This window comes from Benincasa hispida, chromosome 8 (assembly GCF_009727055.1).
Source record: "Benincasa hispida cultivar B227 chromosome 8, ASM972705v1, whole genome shotgun sequence".
NCBI lineage: Eukaryota > Viridiplantae > Streptophyta > Magnoliopsida > Cucurbitales > Cucurbitaceae > Benincasa > Benincasa hispida.
The window spans coordinates 35,211,975-35,231,079 of NC_052356.1; the positions used below are offsets into that span (position 1 = coordinate 35,211,975).

The 19,105-nt window shown below is 32.6% G+C and overlaps 1 protein-coding gene across 2 annotated transcripts; it reads right to left on the reverse strand.

Moving 5' to 3' along the window:
• Positions 1-12,324: 12,324 nt before the first annotated feature.
• Positions 12,325-18,699, reverse strand: LOC120083729 (PLASMODESMATA CALLOSE-BINDING PROTEIN 3-like). Of its 2 annotated transcripts, none has more exons than XM_039039585.1 (4): positions 18,498-18,699; positions 17,403-17,642; positions 17,214-17,247; positions 12,325-12,887 (listed from the first exon to the last, which is right to left on the reverse strand). In XM_039039585.1, exons 1-4 carry the CDS (start codon positions 18,550-18,552, stop codon positions 12,575-12,577), a joined length of 642 nt encoding a protein of 213 aa, XP_038895513.1. In that variant the 5' UTR covers positions 18,553-18,699; the 3' UTR covers positions 12,325-12,574. The 2 variants fall into 2 exon arrangements, with proteins under 2 accessions (XP_038895513.1, XP_038895511.1); XM_039039583.1 differs by having other exon boundaries at positions 12,325-12,899.
• Between the last annotated feature and the right edge of the window lie 406 nt (positions 18,700-19,105).

Sequence of the window (19,105 nt, forward strand, 5' to 3'; positions counted from 1 at the left end):
GTGGGCGTCAGTTGCCCCACATTCAACTGTTTGAAGATTGAAAGGGGCATTAAATTTATGTTGGCCCCAAGATTGCATAGTGCTTGACCGATATATCCCGCCAATTGAGTAGGGTATCGTAAAGCTGCCTGGGTCACACATCTTCGGTGGGATTATAGTGTTGGATTTTTGCGTCAATGCCATCGTAGCGAACTTTCCTGTGCTTCTTTTCTTTGACACCATATCTTTAAAAAACTTGGCATATTTCGGCATTTTCTCTATCGCTTCTGTAAAAGGAATGTTGATGTGTAGCTATTTTAATAATTCCAGAAAGCGATGATACTGGCCTTCATCATTTTGTTTCTTTTTTAGTTTTTGCGGGAATGGTGGTAGTTGTACATTCACTGTTTCGTGGTCTAGAGGTTTGGAGGTGGTCGTAACTTCCGGTTCCATCGTCTCGGGCTCTTCTGATTCATTTTGCGTCAATGATTTCTTGGATTCCATCACATTCGGATTGGTCCTACTAAGCTCTTTTCTTTCTTCCGCCATCGTCTTTCCACTTCGCAGGGTAACTGCTTGGCGGTGCTCTTTCCCTGTGTTCCCTAGGTTGCACGGGAGCTCAATTGAGCTCAGCAGCGTCCCTTGCGGTCTATTTTTCAGCTCTCCCGCAATCTGTCCTATTTGGATTTCTATATTGCGGATGGAAGTCGTCTGGTTCTGGAGGACTATCTCATTCTTTTCAATGTACTGTTTTAATAGGTTCTCCAGATAGGATGATGACGGTGCTTGCGAGCTGTTGGCTTGTTGTTGCTGTTGACCGTTAGTTCGTTGGAAAAATCCTGGAGGTCCTTCTTTATGTGCCATCGATTAGTAACCTTGCTGTTGGTTATTTTTCCAAGGAAATTAGGGTGGTTTCTCCACTCAGGGTTGTATGTATTTGAGAAAGGGTTGTTCTTGACAAAGTAGATTGATTGTGGGTTTTGTGGACACTCTTCAATCGAATGCGATTCTCCACATGTAGCACAACTGGTGCTCATCTGTTCAATTGTGTTGACTTGCCCTCTTTGCATTCTAGGATTTTTGATTGCGATGCCCTGTAACAAATTTATCATTGCATTCATTTGATTTTACAAAGATGCGATGGCACCATTATTTGCGTTGCTTTCTCTTGGTTTTACTCGTTGATCGCTTTCTTGCTAGTTTTCATGATTCTTAGATATACGATCAAGAATGTTTGTAGCCTCATCATAAGTCTTTTCTACCAGACCGTCTACTACTGCCATATTGGCAGCTGTCTGCGATACAGGATTTAATCCGTGATAGAAAATTTCCATCTGGAGGCAGTCTGGTAATCCGTTGTGCGGACAATCTCGCACTATTCTCTTAAACCTCTCCCATGCGTTGCTGAGTGATTCTTCTTCTTCTTGTTCAAAATTTGTGATTAACTTTCTCCTTTTGGCATTCTCCGTAGGAGGGAAATATCTCTTCATGAACTTCTCGACAACCTGTTCCCACGAAGTTATCTCCCTTGGTTCAATGGAATATGCCCATTTTCTCGCTTTATCGCATAACGAAAATGGAAATAGCGTGAGTCAAACCTCTTCAGGAGAGATATTTGGGAACACAAAAGTGTTACAAATTTTAATAAAGCACCGGAGATGGGCGTTCGGATCTTCGCCACACCATCCACCAAACTGTCTGGCTGTCTGAATCATCTGTAACATAACCGGCTTCATCTCAAACCTTGATCCATCCAAAGCTGGCCTCATGATTCCTGGGAGAAATCATACAAGTTAGGTGATGCATAGTTCTAGATGGGTCTATTGCGATCATTCGCCATGAGGATGGAGTTTGCCATGATGTTGTTCACATTTGTGGCTCTTTCTTCCGGTTGTTTCGCCATTCTGGGAGTTCTTCCTTGTTGTCGGCGGTTGTTTCTTTGTCTTCTTCGAAATGTTCTTTTGATCTCTAGGTCGTAGTTGGGCTCAGAAGCGTGTCCTTCGCTCATGCGACACCTGTTTCTTCCCTTACTGAAGGAATGGAAATGAACAGAGGTCGAAAGCTGCAAAGAAAATCAAAGAGGTTTACTGTTAGCGCAATATATACTGCCGTAGTCCCTGACAATAGCGCCAAAAACTTGATGCGTACAATTATGATGTGATTTTGCGGTGATGTGTGTTATGCGGTGATCATGCAAGATTTCCTAACAAGACCTAAGTATAAGACTTATTAGGTTTCCTGGTAAGTCCAGGGTCGAACATAGAGACTACTAAGTAATTATGCGACAGTCACTTTGATTCTCTTGCGGTAGTAAAAACAAATGAAGTAGATGGTGTTTTGATTAAGGTTTTTCATATGCGATGGAGTTTGAACGTAGAGTTGATGAATGCATAAAGTTACAATGAGTATGCGATGAAGGGGTTGAGAAGGGGTTTAGCTAGCATTTCCTAATATTATGCACAAGTTATGTGATCATGCTACACACGAATAACAACAGGTCATCTCTCAATGCAGAATGCCATAACTCCTACTTCTAGGATGTATGCGATGTGTATACGATAAAGTTGATAGGACTTATGTCTAAGCTTCTATTCTTGTCTATGCGATGATGAATAATGCACACATAAAACAAGGTGACCGCATACAATCATTCCTATTTCTAGGGTCCATGCGATGTGTTGATTGCAATAGAACTTATGTCTAAGTTTCTATTTCTTGCTTATGCGGTTCTAATCTAACTCTTTCAAGCCTAGATTCTAATCTGACTCTCTCAAGTTTAGATTATATCTTTAGACTACTCTCTTAAGTATCTCTAAAGGTTGAATGACGCATATATAAGACAAGATGATCGCATTAAAATGTAAATCTTAAGTCATGCTAGCTAAGTACTTTTCAACCTATTCAGAAATTTAGTTACTCATGTGAAGTATGGAGAGATTGATTGAACATAGATTGAAATGAGATTTCCATTTTCTATAAATAAAGTACTGAGTACAAAATAACAAATGGAATTGAGAGATAAGAAGCCCGGTAAGCAATGTCTTGCTTCCCATGGCCTTTTACACTGTTCTTTTTCACTCCAACTCTGTTCCAGATGTGTATTCTTGCTTTCGCAAGTGTTGGCCCTCTCTCCCTTGTAATGCTTTCCGACAGTCTTCGATCTGTCTGGGAATGATCTCTTGGTTTCCTTGTCTCCTTGCTCTTCTCAATCCTCTAAGTATATGTACGAGTAAGTGCATGAACGGATTACTAACTCTCTAACTTCTCAACTTGTTACTTGTTAACCTTCTTACACTGGTGGCCTTCAGTATTTATAGAGCTTAAGGTGAAGCAACCTTCTTTTCTAATGATTGCAATGATGGGCGGTATTAATTCTCCTGCTCTGATGCGTCGATTAAAGGTCACTGAAAGTTGAGTGTACTTGCTACAGTGTGGCTTTAATGGCTTGTCAACTAAATTCGGATTCAACCGTTATCAGTTTTTCGTCCCATCATGATTTATTATGCTGTCACCTTGACGCGCAGTCTTTATGCGGCCATCTTTTTAAGAAACTTCTCACGATCGCATACAATCGCATGATTTGCGATTGTAATCTTCAAGCGCGTTGACGCCTTGTTCCTTTGGATCGCAATTTCCCTTGCACCATCACATTTTTTCTACACAAAATAAGTAAAATAACGGTTTTTATGTGATGGACGCTTACGATCGCAATTTCTTTCAGTTTAGCGCTTTTGGACATGATATTGCTTATTTTGCCATCACATTCTCTCATTGTTTTACTTATTGAGTTGTAATAACTTGTATTTCTACTTGTTATCACTATGTGAATCATGTTTTAAAAGATGATTTTTAACCTAAAGTTTGCATGTAACTCTTAATTATTGATTTTAATTTTTAATTTCGTTTTGTTATAACAGTTATAAACAAATGAAATAAATTAAAATCATACATTGCATGCTTTGACATACATTAGTAAATTATAACAATTATAAATTAACCTAAGGTAATGTCATGCTTCGTGTAATTTCATTTCATTACAAACATATATAACATCTATATAATAAAGTAATGAAACATACAATCGCATATACCATACATTCATTGAACTATATATTATAACATTTATAATATAAATGATACAGGGATATGCTATTAATGCATGCATGCATATATTATCATTTATATTATATGATGCATGAGCATGCTATATTAAATAAATCATGCACATACATATATTATAACACTTATAATATAAATGATGCAAGAAATTAAATGCATAACATATAGTGGGATTTTATTCTATATGACATACAATATGACATATAAAAAGGAATAAAACATACATCACATGTATATTAAAACAGCAATTAATGGACCAAGATTGGGCATCTATTAAAAAAAAGACTAAGTATTACAAAATACTAGTCGTCTAGTTCGAAACAAGTGAACCGGACCTTGAACAGCTTGAACTAGACCAGGAATCCGTTCAGATGAACCCAAACAACTCAAACCAGAAAACCCACGAACCGAACCGGGCTAGTAGACCTCAAACCATGCACGAACTGAAGCATAACCGTGTGAAATCTCCATCTCGGAGTATCGCGTCACCGTGCCTTAGCATCACGATGCTACAAAAAATTTCTTCGTCCGTCGCAATGCTACTGTATAGTTTCAAACTGCTTCAAAACTCCACCGTTTTTCACCTGGAATTCTTCAGAAACCAATTGGGAACAACCATGAATGACTCAACATATGAATATAGAGTCGATAATGGAATTAATGCCCAAAACATGGGCCTTTAAAGAACTAAAACCACAAAAAAAGCCATTAATCTATATGCCTAATCCCGAAACATCCATTAACAAAATCACATTCAAAATAAAACAGCACATGAATTACAGAATATAGGAATTAAAACCCACAAAAACTATAATATCAAATCATAAAACTTGGGAATTTGGGATCAAAATTTGGCTCTGATACTAATTAAAGGAACCTTGATGAGGGGATCCTTGAGCGAAAGTGGATCTTCCCAAATCCCCAATTCTACATGACTCGTAGTTTTATAGAGGAAGAAGACTATTATGCATTTACTTCATATATTCAGCATGCTTAAATAAAACAAAACAAAAGAGAATTTGGGTTATTGAAACCCTTACCTTTGAAGAATTCAATAATTAAGTTAAATCCTCTTCTCTGTGAAAATCACAAATAGAGTCGAGAGGCCAAATGGTCACCACCACTAAGAAATCTCAGTATTCTCAGACAGATAACTCAGGAGGTGTAGCCTCTGGCTATTTTGAATTAAGAAGGAGAATAATAATTGAGAGAAGGGAGGATGAAATTTCTCAGAGAGACACACACACAGAACTTTTCTATGTATTTTTTAGGAAGAAGAAGAAGCCCTAAGCAACGTACCCACTCCTGCATATTATGGAGAGAAAAAATGGGGGAGGGAGTTGTAACTCCCTCCCCATAAATTAATTCAAAAATTAATTTACTTATTTAATAAATAATTTAATATATATTAATATGATAACTAGCTTATCATATAATATATATATTAAACTATAATATCATATAATATATATTAAACTATATATTATATCAAATATAATATATAACCTATAATTTTAATATTGTATCATATACAATATAACCTATAGTTTATTTTCTCTCACTAATAGCTTTTAATATAAATCACATTTATATTAAATTTAATCATATGAATCCAATTCACATAATTAATATTTAAATCACATTCAAATATTTATTTTCCTCTCATAAATAGTTAATATTATAATGTAACAAATACATTATAGTAATTATATCATATATAATTAATTCCCTCAATTAATTTAAAAAATTTAAAAATTATTCCAAAAATTGATTCTCATTTATTCTCGTTAAGCTATTGAGGGGGCCTCATGGATTTGTAGCTTGAAGCTTCAATGATACAATAATTAATTAAGCTCTTTAATTGAATTATTACCATTTGTTAACTGACGACATTCCACTAAAGACCGTCAATTGCATTCTTTGCACTACAAATATATTTCTGTGTCCATTGGATATAACCAGTCAACTGTACAATGACCCTTCACAAAATGCTCGTAAGTACAGTTGGGCCAAAATTACTGTTTTTCCCCTCTAGTTATATCTAACTTCTTAAGTACCACTGATCCCTCTAATGAACTTATTGGTCCAACTATGATTAAACCCCTCTCGAGCCAGGAAAGGGTGTGGCACCACATTATTCAAGCCCCAAAATCAGCGTTTAAGGGAGCAATTTATCTACTTACCCCGACGTTAGGAAATGAGTGAATTCCCTCTTGTGTAGCTGTGTTCACAGCTCCCTAATCAAATGAATCCCCGAAATTGAAGACTTATTGAGTCGGCGATCTGGCCACTCTCACCCATACAAATCAAAGGACCGACTTCATATGCAGTAGTTCACAACTCACTCAAAATTCAGGTCATGTTACCTATGGTCATCCTAATGAAATGTAAGTCTCTATTATGAATGACATTAAATAATGAAGTTAAACATTTCATGGTCCGATCTTATACAAACTTCTCTGTATAAAATATCACCACTCACATATCTCCACTTGAATGATCAAGATCAGATCATTTATAGAACTTTACAAAAATTGTAAGATCTACAAAGCGGGCCATACTCGTAGTGTCACCAGGATAAGGTATCCAACCTTATCCATCTACTACAGACCATTTAAGTTATCACTTAAACACGATCCACCCATATGTCTCTACATACATGTTTAAGCTACAAGATAACCTTGGATGTTAGTTTATTGGTTTGTGGTTAATGCAATTAAATTTGAAATAAAACATCACGCATTTTATTACATAATAAAATGTTTGTACATTACAATTATAAACTATAGAACCCTACGAGATTTAGGGAATCAACCCCAACAAGAATAAAATGCTAACTCTGTCTCAAGCATCATACATTGACAAGATGCTTGTCAAGTATTCGATGCAGAACTTTAAGAGAGGCTTACTACCTTTCAGGCATGGAGTAATATTTTCTAAGGAACAGTGTCCTAAGACATCTCAAAAGGTTGAAGAAATGAGACGGATCCCCTATGCAGTGCCTGTTAACAGCCTAACATATGTGATGTTATGTACTCGACTTGACATATGCTATGCGGTAGGGATAGTCAATAGATATCATTCTAATCTAGGATACAATCACTGGACCGTCGTTAAGAATATCATTAAGTATCTACCAAAGAACGAAGGACTACATGCTCGTGTATGGTTCTAAGAATCTGATCCTTATAGGATACATGGACTCTGATTTTCAGACTGATAAGGATTCTAGGAAATCCACATCAGGATCAATATTCACTCTTAACGGAGAAGCAATAGTCTAGAGGAGCACCAAGCAATGGTGTATTACTGACTCCACTATGAAGGTTGAGTATGTAACGACTTATGAAGTTGCTAAGAAAGCTGTTTGGTTGAGAAAATTCTTAAATTGATCTGGAAGTCGTTCCAGATATGTCAAAGCTCATCACACTTTATTGTGATAATAGTGATGTTGTGGCTAATTTTCGAGAGCCTAGGAGTCACAAGTGCAAGAAGCACATAGAGTGGAAGTATCATCTCATCTGAGAAATTGTGCAGCGATGGGACATGATCTTCACGCAAATAGTTTCGGAGCACAACGTTATTGATCCATTTACAAAGGCTCTCACGGCTAAGGTGTTTGAGGGCCACCTACAGAGTTTGGGTCTATGGAACAAGTCATGTTTAGACTAAGGAAAGTGGGATATTTTTACTAGACGCATGTTATGCCCTAGTTTATTATTTTATGTACTTTGTATTTTAGTTTGACTTTTACATTGAACACCCCACTGGCTTTAGGTCAAATGGGAGATTTTTGGGGTTGATGCCCTAAATCTCATAGGGTCCTATAGTTGGTAATTGTTATGTACAAACATTTTATTTATGGAATGAAATATGTGATGTTTTATTTTATTTTGAGTTACATTAACCACAAACCAATAAACTAGGATCCAAAGTTATCTTGTAGCTTAAACGTGTATGTAGAGACATACGGGTGGATTACGTTTAAGTGATAATCTAAATGGTCTGTAGCAGATGGATAAGGCAGGATACCTTATCTTGGTGACACTACGAGTATGACCCGCTTTGTAGATCTTACAATTGTTCATTCATGTGGAGATATGTGAGCGGAGATATTCTATACAAAGGAGTTTGTATAAAACCGGACCACAAAATGTTTAGTCTCATTATTTAACTTCGTTCATAATAGAGACTTACATTTCACAAAAATGACCATAGGTAACATGACCTGAATCCTAAGTGAGTTGTGAATTTCTACCTATGAAAACGGTCCTAAGATTTTTATGGGCGAGAGTGGCCAGATCGTTGACTCAATAAGCCTACCATTTTGGGGATTCGTCTAATTGTGAAGTTGGGAACACGGTTACACAAGTAGGACTATGATTTATTGTTCATTAGAGAAATCGGTGGTACTTAAGTAGTTAGATGTAAATATAAAGGCAAAACGGTAGTTTTAGCTCAGCTGTACTTACGAGCATTTTGTGAAGGGTCATCGTACAGTTGACTAGTTATATCCAATAGACACAGAAATATATCGGTAGTATGAATAGTGTAGTTAACGGTCTTTATTGGAGTGCCCGTCAATTAACGGATGGTGAATAATTCAATTAAAGAGTTTGATTAATTATTTACATATCGTTAGAGCTTCATGTTATAGATCTATGAGGTCCCCTCGGTAGCTCAATAAGAATTAATGAGAATAAGTTTTTGGATTAATTTGAATTGTTCAAATTAATTGGGGGAATTAATTAATTATATGTGATATAATTAATTCTAATTATATATGATATAACTACTATAATGTATTTGATACATTAAGTATTTATAAGAGGAAATAAATATTTGAATATGATTCAAATATTAATTATATGAATTGGATTCATATGATTAAATATAATACAAATAGAATTTATATTAAATGTCATTAGTAAGAGAATAAAAACTATAGATTATATTGTATATGATACAATACAAAAACTATAGGTTATATGTTATATTTAATATAACATATAGTTTAATGTGTATATTATATGATAAGGTAGTTATCATATAAATTTATATAATAAATGATTTATTAAATAAATTAATTATGTAATTTATCTTTAAAATCAACACTCCTTCCCCATATTCCTCTCCAGGTTGTGTAAGTGGGAGTTAAGGATCTTCTCTTGTTTTTGGTTTTTACAGAAACCAAGAGACAAAGCTGAAGGGTGAAAAATTATGTGTTTTCTCTTCTCAATCTATCTCTGGCTTCTCCTCTTCCTACTTCTTTCTGTCACCCTCACCAAAATAGCCAGAATCCCACCCCTCATGGATTCTCATCCAAAGAATACTAAGGTAGCCCTTCGTGGTGGTATTCATCAGTTCGTGGGAATCCATTGAAGATTGTTCTTCAAAGGTAAGGATTATGAACCCTTCTAATTTCTTCTCTTTAATTAAGTTTATGCATGCTGTAAATTTTAGATGCATAATGTATGTTTACTGTAAAAATTTTGTATTCTATAAATTGAAAAATTGGGACGATCCACTTCTGCTCAAGGACCCTTTAATTGATCCTTCAAGATTACCTTCTGTAACTTAAACATTATATGGAGACATACAAGTGGATCATGTTTAAGAGATAACCAAATTTGTATGTAGTAGATAGATAAGACTGAGTACCTTATCTTGGTGATACTACGAATACCATCTATTTTGTAGTACAATTGTTATAAAGTGCTACAAATGATTGCATCTTGATCATTCATGTGGAGACATGAGAGCGAGGGTGTTGTATACAAAGGTTTTCTATAGATCGGACCACGAAATGAATAGTCTCACTAGATAACACTGTTGATATAAGAGACTTATATTTCACCAGGATGACCATAAGTGACTTGAGATGAATCCTGAAGGAAGTTCTTTGATCTGCATGGGTGAGAGTGGTCAGTGTCGCCGACTCAATATACCTACCATTTTGGAGATTCATTTGATTGGGGAGCTGGGAACGTAACTACACAAAAAGGAATTCACTCATTCTCTATAGCTAGAGCAAGTAGAGAAATTTCTCCCTTAAGGGCTGATTCTAGGGCTTGAACAATGTGGCGTCACGCCACACCCTGAGCCCGAGAGGGGTTTTGTCATAGTTGGACTATGACTTATTATTCATTAGAAGAATCAGTAGTACTTAAAGAGTTAGATGTAACTATAGGGACAAAATGGTAATTTTGGTCCAACTATACTTACGAGCAATTTGTGAAGGATCAACTTACTATTGATTGGTTATATCCAATGGACACGAAAATATGTCTATAGTACGAAGAGTGCAATTGCCGGTTTTTTAGTGGAGTGACCGATAGTTAACAGAAGTTGGTTAATTTATTAAATAGTTTAATTAATTAACCAAGAACTATTGAAACTTTGATCTATAGGTCCATAAGATCCCCTCTGTAGCTCAACTAGAATTATTGAGAATTTAATTATTTTTGGATTAATTTGAATAATTCAAATTAATTGAGGGAATTAATTATATATGATCTAATTAATATAATGCATATGATACATTATAGCATAAAGTTTTATTTGAGAGGATTTTTTAATTTGAATCAAATATTAATTATATGATGTGATTCATATAAAAACTATAGGTTAAATTTATTATGAATTTGATTCATATTAAATACTATATGTTAAATGAGAGAATAATAAACTATATGTTATATTATATGTAATATAATATAAACTATAAGTTATATATTATATTTGATATAAAATAAAGCTTCTTATATGTATATATTAAAGTAATATATATATTTTAATACTCTCTCATTTTAACGGGAGAATCAATTTTGTAGTTTGATGGTTCTACTTCTTCACAGAAGAGTTTTTTTATTTAATATAGAACACCCAAAAGTTCCCTACAATTCTTCCTCTCATCTCATACTCGTTGCTTGCCAAAATTGAAAGAGAAGCCCACAAAACTCTCTCTTGAATTCTCACCCTCCGAGAATACAGAGGTAATCCATTAGTGGTGTCCAACTCGGTGTTCGTGAGTTTGTGGAAGAAGGAGTATGGTTCGTTTTGTTTGTGCTATGCATAGGAGAGGGGTCGTGAAGATTTTTTGACTTCAAGGGTAAGTACGACTTCTTCTTTGTTCTTTTCTTTTATTTATGTAAAAAGCATGCTATGAATGTTTATCCTTCCATGTTTCCATTGTTTCTCTAATTTAAGCAGTGTTTTGTAAACGTATTTAAGAGAGAAGATGCATGTTACACTTTCGCTAGGTTTTCCAAACCTTCAAAAGAGATGATACAAAACATGTTTTTTTACTGCAATTCACTCTCTGCCAACAAAAACTCTCTCCTAAAAGAAATTTAGATTCTCTCACCAAAATTCACAGAAGAGCCCACAATTCCTTCCCGATTCTTACCTTGAGAATAGCAAGGAAGACATTTGTGGTGGTGTCCAAGAGAAAAAATTGTTCCAGTGTTGTGATTACAGAAGTTTGCATTGCTCATGACCTTTGGAGAGGAAATATGTGAAGAATTTCTACAAGGATGAGTAAATTCTTCTTCCCCATTGCTCTGTATTTAGAATGCATGCTTATAGGCTTTATAATTATATTTATCCTTGTGCATAATTTTTTTGTTTTTGAGTTCCTTCCAAAATGAAATCACTGACATAAGGCATTCATCACTTTCACTGATGATTCAAATCCTTCAGAATTGACCCAGACTAATTTTCTCCGATATAATGTAGTGACAAAATCCTTCAAATTCTTTTCGCTAGGCTATAACAAGAGGATGAGATCATTGTAGACCGGGATGCAATGGGAGTCTTTTTCTGTTAAGAAGTACTTCTTTATGTGGTTGCATTTTTCTAAGTTTTCTGGAACCTACTCCCTCTAATAGAAATTTTTCTAAGTATATATGAAAAACCTTTTGGAAGGCCCAAATCCCCCCAAAGACCAAGATATGTTGCCGAAAATTTTATTAGGACCTTATTCATACTAAAATGAACATGGATTGAAAAGAAATACAAATTGATATTAATTTTTTTAGGAAGCACGTAGAAACATCTACCCATCTACTTTGAAGTGCTAGGTTTCTATGAATTAACCATATTAAGAACAAAAAAACAAAACCAAAAGGCTCAAACACAGTCAAACAAAGATGTCTAGAAGGAAATTCCAACCCGAGTAATTAACAACCTAGTCACGGAGTGGAAATTAATCATCACTCCAATATATGTCTCAAGATCAACACTCGTAACATCATATATATATATATATTACAAAACTCCAGTGCAACCCATTGTCTCAATATAATTTATATATATAATGTATGTGGTGGAAAATAAAAATCCAAAACCTTATAAGAAGGAGATTTAAATGATAATTAATCAAACTACTAACCACACTAGAAACAGAGGAACCATAAATCTTAGAACTCTGATCTTTTAAAAACTAGCTAATTAAGTACTTTTTTCTGTTACTAATTCAGTCCCAGCAAAGCATGAAGCTAAAAAAGATGATGACTGAGAGGGAGAAAAATATGTGACTTTGAAGCCGAAATCCGCCGTGGCTCTCATCGGTGGTGGTGCCAGCTCCAGTGGGGTTGACGCCAGTCCCGGCGCCGCCCAAAACTCCGGTGGGAGATGCAGTGTTGGGAAGGGGATTATTTGTAGTTGTGGGGGTCATTGATGGTGGTGGTCTGGCGACAGGTGACGTCATTCCGGGGACTGTTGTCGTTCCAGGTGATGTTGGAGTCGTCGTCACCGGAGTTACTCCGCCTCCGTTGCCGCCGCCGCCACTGAAATAACATCTAATAGTCAGCATTAATTTGTGTTATGTTCATCATATATTGTCAATTTACTAATGAAGTTAATTATATCTAGAAAAGAAAAAAATAAAACGATGATTTATTGAGAAAAATTAATAATTTAAATATTTTTTTAAATTATATCTTTTTAATAATAAATTACATTTTCTCCAAAAATAGTTATAATGATTATTTGTTAATAGCAGATGAGAGATCAATCATTAAACTTCAAAAGAGAGATAACCGTTTGCTTATGAACTAATGTCGATTGACACCAAACTGATTATAATTTTTCTTTATTCTAATTTTGTAAGTTTATAACTTTATTTTATATATATATATATTTCTTTATTTCTTTATTATTTACTTAAAAAAATAACGTAAGCGATTAGTTATTTTCTAATTTCCATTCCAATTTCTTCATACTTCAATACATTTCTAAAATGTTTTTATATTTAAAATTCTCTTATTCTAAGATCATGAATGTTGTAATATTTAATTTTAACTTTTAAAAATTATGGGATTAAATATTTTTAATTATAATCTTACACATAGAATAAGAAATTCTGTTAAACAGAAAAATCGTCGAAAATATTTTTAAATATAATAATAAAACAAAAAAAAAATATTCTTAGAAAGAAAGAAACTTTTTGTCGCTTTATTATATTTGTAAATAAATTGGTCATTTTGATATATATAAAAACAATCTTATAAAATTAGTTTTATAAGATCATTTTATATTGTTTTCTTTGAATAAAAAACATATTAAAAATAATTCATTTAATATATAAAATCTTATTTAGTTGAAAAGAAATTTAAAAGGTTTTTTTAAAAAAAGTAAATTATATAAAAAATAAACGGAAAATTTTTTTCCCTACAAAGAATCTAATCCCCATATTCACCTTGCTCCGTGGACACTGGACTTCTCTCAACTCAAATTAAAAGTAAATAAGGGTAGAGAAATAAAAGTGGAAAGAAGTAATAAAAACCCATCTGTAAAAAGTTGATGGAATAAAGTTTCTAATTTAACCTTTAAAAATATCAATACACTAAAAAAAAAAAAAAGGAATTATTCCATTTTTTTCTTTTTAGAAATCTGTCTCTATTGGATGCCACCTTTTAGGATTTAGATTGAGATAATATTTGAGTACATCTCCAGCATCATCTATTTTTATGCATCCATTTTTACCATTCACATCTAAAAAGTATTAAAATATTTATAAAAAATAAAATAAAATCTGTTATATGATAAATCTTGATTGAAAATTTTGATGAGATAGATAAGTGCATTTTTTCAAAATTGTCTTTAAGAGAGAAAAAAAAGTAGCAAAAAGATAGATGGAGTCAAAAGAAAGGGCACAATCCTCAAGAACCCCAAGAAAGAAGCAGAAGAAAATAAAAGTTTGGCTCAAAACCCTAAAAAGCAGCAACAAATTTGAGATCAAAATGGCTCACCCAAAAATCACGCTGGGATCAACCCGAAAAAGAAAAATGATTCTGGTTTCGAATTTTTCCATCGTCCCAGTTGTTTAAAAAGAAAAATTTCTGTGCTTATTTGAATGTATTTAAGTATGTTCTAATAAAATATTGTCACGTATCATTTTTATTTTATAAAAAATATATTTTTTAATTTTTTTGGCGAGATAATGTAGGTGCAACTTGTTTAAATTTGGGTTAAATTTTGCAAGTTAAGTAACAAAAGAATATAATGAGCTTATTGTAAATAATAATAAAAAATACGAACTTTGACACTTATTTCGAAACTATTTATATGCTTTTTTTTAATTTTTATATTACTCTTCACCTTTTATAAAGGTTTTCAAGATTAATCTTGAAATTATAATTATTTCATTTTTTATTTTTTGTTTTTAAAAAATTAAGTCTATCGTTTTCACAATCGTTTGCATCTTTCTTTAGTACAAGTGTTGAATTCTTATCCACACTCCATAAAAAACACAAGTTTTAAAAAACTGTTTTTGTATTTTCAAATTTTTTTGCTTAGTTTTTGAAAACATAGATAAAAAAATATGCACAAAAGAATAAATGTATAGGTGGTAGAGATGTTTATAGCGTTATAAGCTTAATTTTCAAAAACAAAAAACAAAAAAATTAGACCCCGTTTGGTAACCATTTGAGTTTTTTTTTAGTTAAGTGTATTTCATCTACATTGCTTACAATTATTTGCATTTTTCTTAAGTACAATGTTGAATTCTTAGTCAAATTCCAAAAACAAAAACAACTTTTTTAAATCTATTTTTTTTAGTTCTCAAAATTTAGCTTGTTTTTTTAAGGCATCACTGAAAAATAGATAACAAATTTATATTTCAAATAGAAATTAAAACTTCAAATCGTAGGATAATGATTCTAGTTCTAATGGAAACTTGGACTGTCACATCGTTCTAGGTCCCTACCACATCATTTTTAATTTTTACTTTCCATCCAGAATTTTGCTCGGAAGTTTCAAACGTTTAAAAAAAGTACAAGGGTAAAATATCCCAACTTTTTTTTTGAAAAATTACCATTTGTTTATTCTGATTATCAAAATTTTAAAATGTTAAACTTAAACCTCTAAATTTTTTAAGTTTGTTTCATTTTAATCTCTATTTTTAAAATGTTGATATCATGTTAATTTTTTTAAACAAAATTTGGTGGTCATTTTTACTGTATTATTTTTCCATCAAATTAATATTCATGGCGAAGGATTGTTTTTAAACTATATGACTAAAAAGCATGCACAAAACATACTCAAAAGCTATGCCATTTAATTATGTCAATAAAAAAAGGTAGATACTTTTAAAATATAATTAAGGAATAAAATATAAGAACAAAGCAAGTTTGTAAGTTGCTAAGATGATAAATGAAATTTAGCCCCTTGAATTTAAAACTCCTCGGACAAAATTCCAGATTGGTTGCAACTTTTGACGAGGAAGAGCATTATCATCAAGTACCACACAAGACTATGATTTAATTTACCCCAAAAGCCAAAAGCCAAAAATAATAAATAAAAATAAATAAAATAAATAAAAAAGGAGGAAGCTAGGGCTACATCAAAGATTATTCAATAAAGCAAGAAGATAGTGCTTTGGGACGATGTTGAAGTTGAAACTCTAATTCATGCATTGCCAAATGTCATTCTTAAAGAGAAAGAAAATGGGATCTCAATAATTGCATCTTTTCTTTTGCACCGTTGTTATCAATCTTATGTGGTTACTAATTAACTTTATAGTGAAAGACATGGTAACCCTAATAAACTTAAATTAAAGTGAGTTTCATCCAACTCACCCAAAATATATAGGTTACAAATATCAATTCATATCCCTGAACTTTGGACGTTGTATCAATTTAAACTTTAAATTTATCAATTTAAACCCTGAAATACTTTGCGGGTTGTATTAATTTTAAACCCAAATAAATAATTGTTTCAATTTAAACCCTAAACTTTGAGAATTTGTATTAATTTAAACCCCAAATTAATAATTGTATTGATTCAAATCTTGAACTTTTATAAGTATATCAATTTAAATTTTGATTTTAATAACCGTATAAACTTAAATCCTCCATTATGTTTTATTTTGATACACTTATGAAAGTTTAGAGTTTAAATTGATATATTTATGAAAATTCAGAGTTTAAAATGATATCCTTATGAAAATTTAAGGTTTAAATTAATACTATTAATTTGTGGTTTAAATTGATATAATTCTTAAAGTTCATAATTTAAATTGATACAACCCGAAAGTTTACATTTTAAATTCATACAATTCTTAATTTAGGGTTTAAATTGATATAACCCAACCTTTAGGGACATAAATTGAAATTTGTTGTGGTTTGAATCCTTTATACTATATCGAACTACACAAATATTCTAATAAACTTTAAATGTACAAAACAAACCCTAGAAAAATGTAGATCGTTCGATGGATTTAGTTTTTGTTTTTGGGATTAAGTATCAAACATTGTATGTTGGGAATTTGGAGGGGTGGAAAAAACTAAACCATAAAGTTGCAACCGTTGGATCATGTGGAATCTTTGAGGAGGTTGATGGGTTTGAAAATTTTGAAATTGGAACGTTGAATTACAAGGTTCCTTAAAATAAAGAAGTTTCCTTCCCGACAAAAAGCGGATGAAAACTTAACTATATTTCTTTTTAGATTGAATAAAGAAAAATCAAGAACTCAATTACTGTATTGGCCCCAATTTGATAGCCTTTGATTTATTTGTTTTGTTTACTTTCTTTTAAACAAAAAATATATATATATATGTTATTGTTGTAAGAATTAAAAAATGTTGACGAGAGATCTAAAAAAAGCAACTTACCCGGCGCTTGAAGGGTAGGAACAGCCAGCAGCACCTGCCAAAAAGCAAGTGAAATGAGAAACAAAGAAAGAAGAAAGATATTTATTTATTTATTAATTAATTATTCTAAATATGGAACATTTTAATTATTAGGGTATTAACAAATTAAGAAAAGCTTGGGTTTTGGGTCATGGGTTATGGGTTGCTTACTAGGGTCAGTAGTGGAGATAGTAGCAACACCAGCAAAATCACAAGAGCCTTGAGTTTGGCCTTTCTTCTGGAAATAGCTATTAACAGCATAAGAACAGTGAGCCCTGACTGTATTTGGTTGGAAACAAGCTGCATTCTGGCGAATGGGGCTGCAGTCAGCCCCTGCCCCACACGCGTAGTCCAACGCCTTCTGCAGCGTCGCGTCGCTAATCCCGTTCTTGCAAATGCACCATGTCCCACCTACTCCACCAAAATTATTTAGGTCAACAAAATTAAATTAAACATAAAACTTTAAAAACTTTGATTTTCCTTTTTTTGTCTAAATAAAATCTAAGTAATCTTTAAGATTCATTGAATGAAATCTTACTTGGTGGTAGCGCATTTCAAATAAAGCATTCAAAATCATGCAACACTGGTACAAATAACTTGTAATATACTGCATGCAGTATCGTATGCAAAATATTGGCAAAAATGTGCCTAACTCAACTAATATGTATATTTATATTATTAGCTTCGAAGTTAAATGTTTAATTTTTTCACTCCACAAATTATAAAAAAAATGATCAAAGCATTGTGCATTGTGCATTGTGCACTCTTTACCTAAAAAAATATCAATCCTACCAAATGAATCTTACCTTCCCAACGAAGACATGTTTGAGAGTGATTCTAAAAGAGTTAAATTCGTTACTTTCAATTTTCAAAACAACTCTAAAACATGTTTTTTGATAATTCAAAATCAATTTTGATGACATGAAGATTATATTTAGAAATATAAAATTAAATATTAGATTAATTTTGAGTGGTTAAAGGGACGTTTTGAAGTAATTTTGAACTCGACAAAAATAATTTTAACAATTTTAAAATTATCCTCAAATAACAAACATTAAATACACTCTTTGTTATTCTCTCAAAAGTCGATGATATTCCACCAAGCAAAATTCCTTTCCATTCTTATTTGCTCTCTTCCCTTTGAAAAGTGTTAAATCGCTGATTAATTCAACGTGTGAAATTCAATATTAATTAGAGAAAAAATCTTGCACTCGAAAAAAACACGAAAATCAAGAAAGAAGATGAAGGGAAGTTAAAGTAACTTACTTGAGAGGCCGGCCATGGCGGCCAAAAGGAGCAATGAGAGAGCCAGAGCAGCCATGGCAGAAAGAAAATGGAAGCTGAAGAAGAAGATTAGTGAAGATCAAAAAGATGGAGAGCCTAAGATGATGAAGGCAAGTGGAAGGGGAAGTTTTTCTTCTGTCTTTGTTGGTGTAGAGACAAACAACTAAAATAGGACCAGATTTGAGAGTGGTAGAGAGCGGCGGAAATTAAAAAAATATAGATATATGAATCTTCATTAAAATTTTAAAATTAATGCATGTCTAATCATGAGAAAAACTTCAACGTCTCAAATATAGTTCAATAAAATATTGTTACGTACCTATTTTATATTTTTTTAAATTATTTTTTTATGATAAAAAATTAAAAAAATATATGAACTAGATGCAGTCGAGACTATATTTAATAATAATTTTTCGAAAAGAGTGAGTGACAATAATGATAATGAATTGGGACCTTTTTTTTCCCCTTTTTTTCCTTTAGTTTTCTTTTGTTTTTTGCTTTAAAGCAATACTCCTTCAATTCATCCACTACTTTCCTCACCGCCACGTCCTTTTGCTTTTGCAAATCCCTTTTATTTCTTTTTTATTTTG

What these genes read in the sequence shown, in the direction of transcription:
- LOC120083729 (XM_039039583.1), bottom strand. Translation starts at nt 18,552, where the DNA reads ATGGCTGCTCTGGCTCTCTCATTGCTCCTTTTGGCCGCCATGGCCGGC. An exon ending in TATCTCCACTACTGACCCTA is followed by an intron (nt 17,248 to 17,402) that starts GTAAGCAACCCA and finishes GCTTTTTGGCAG; the next exon opens with GTGCTGCTGGCTGTTCCTAC. An exon ending in TCCTACCCTTCAAGCGCCGG is followed by an intron (nt 12,900 to 17,213) that starts GTAAGTTGCTTT and finishes GCTGACTATTAG; the next exon opens with ATGTTATTTCAGTGGCGGCG.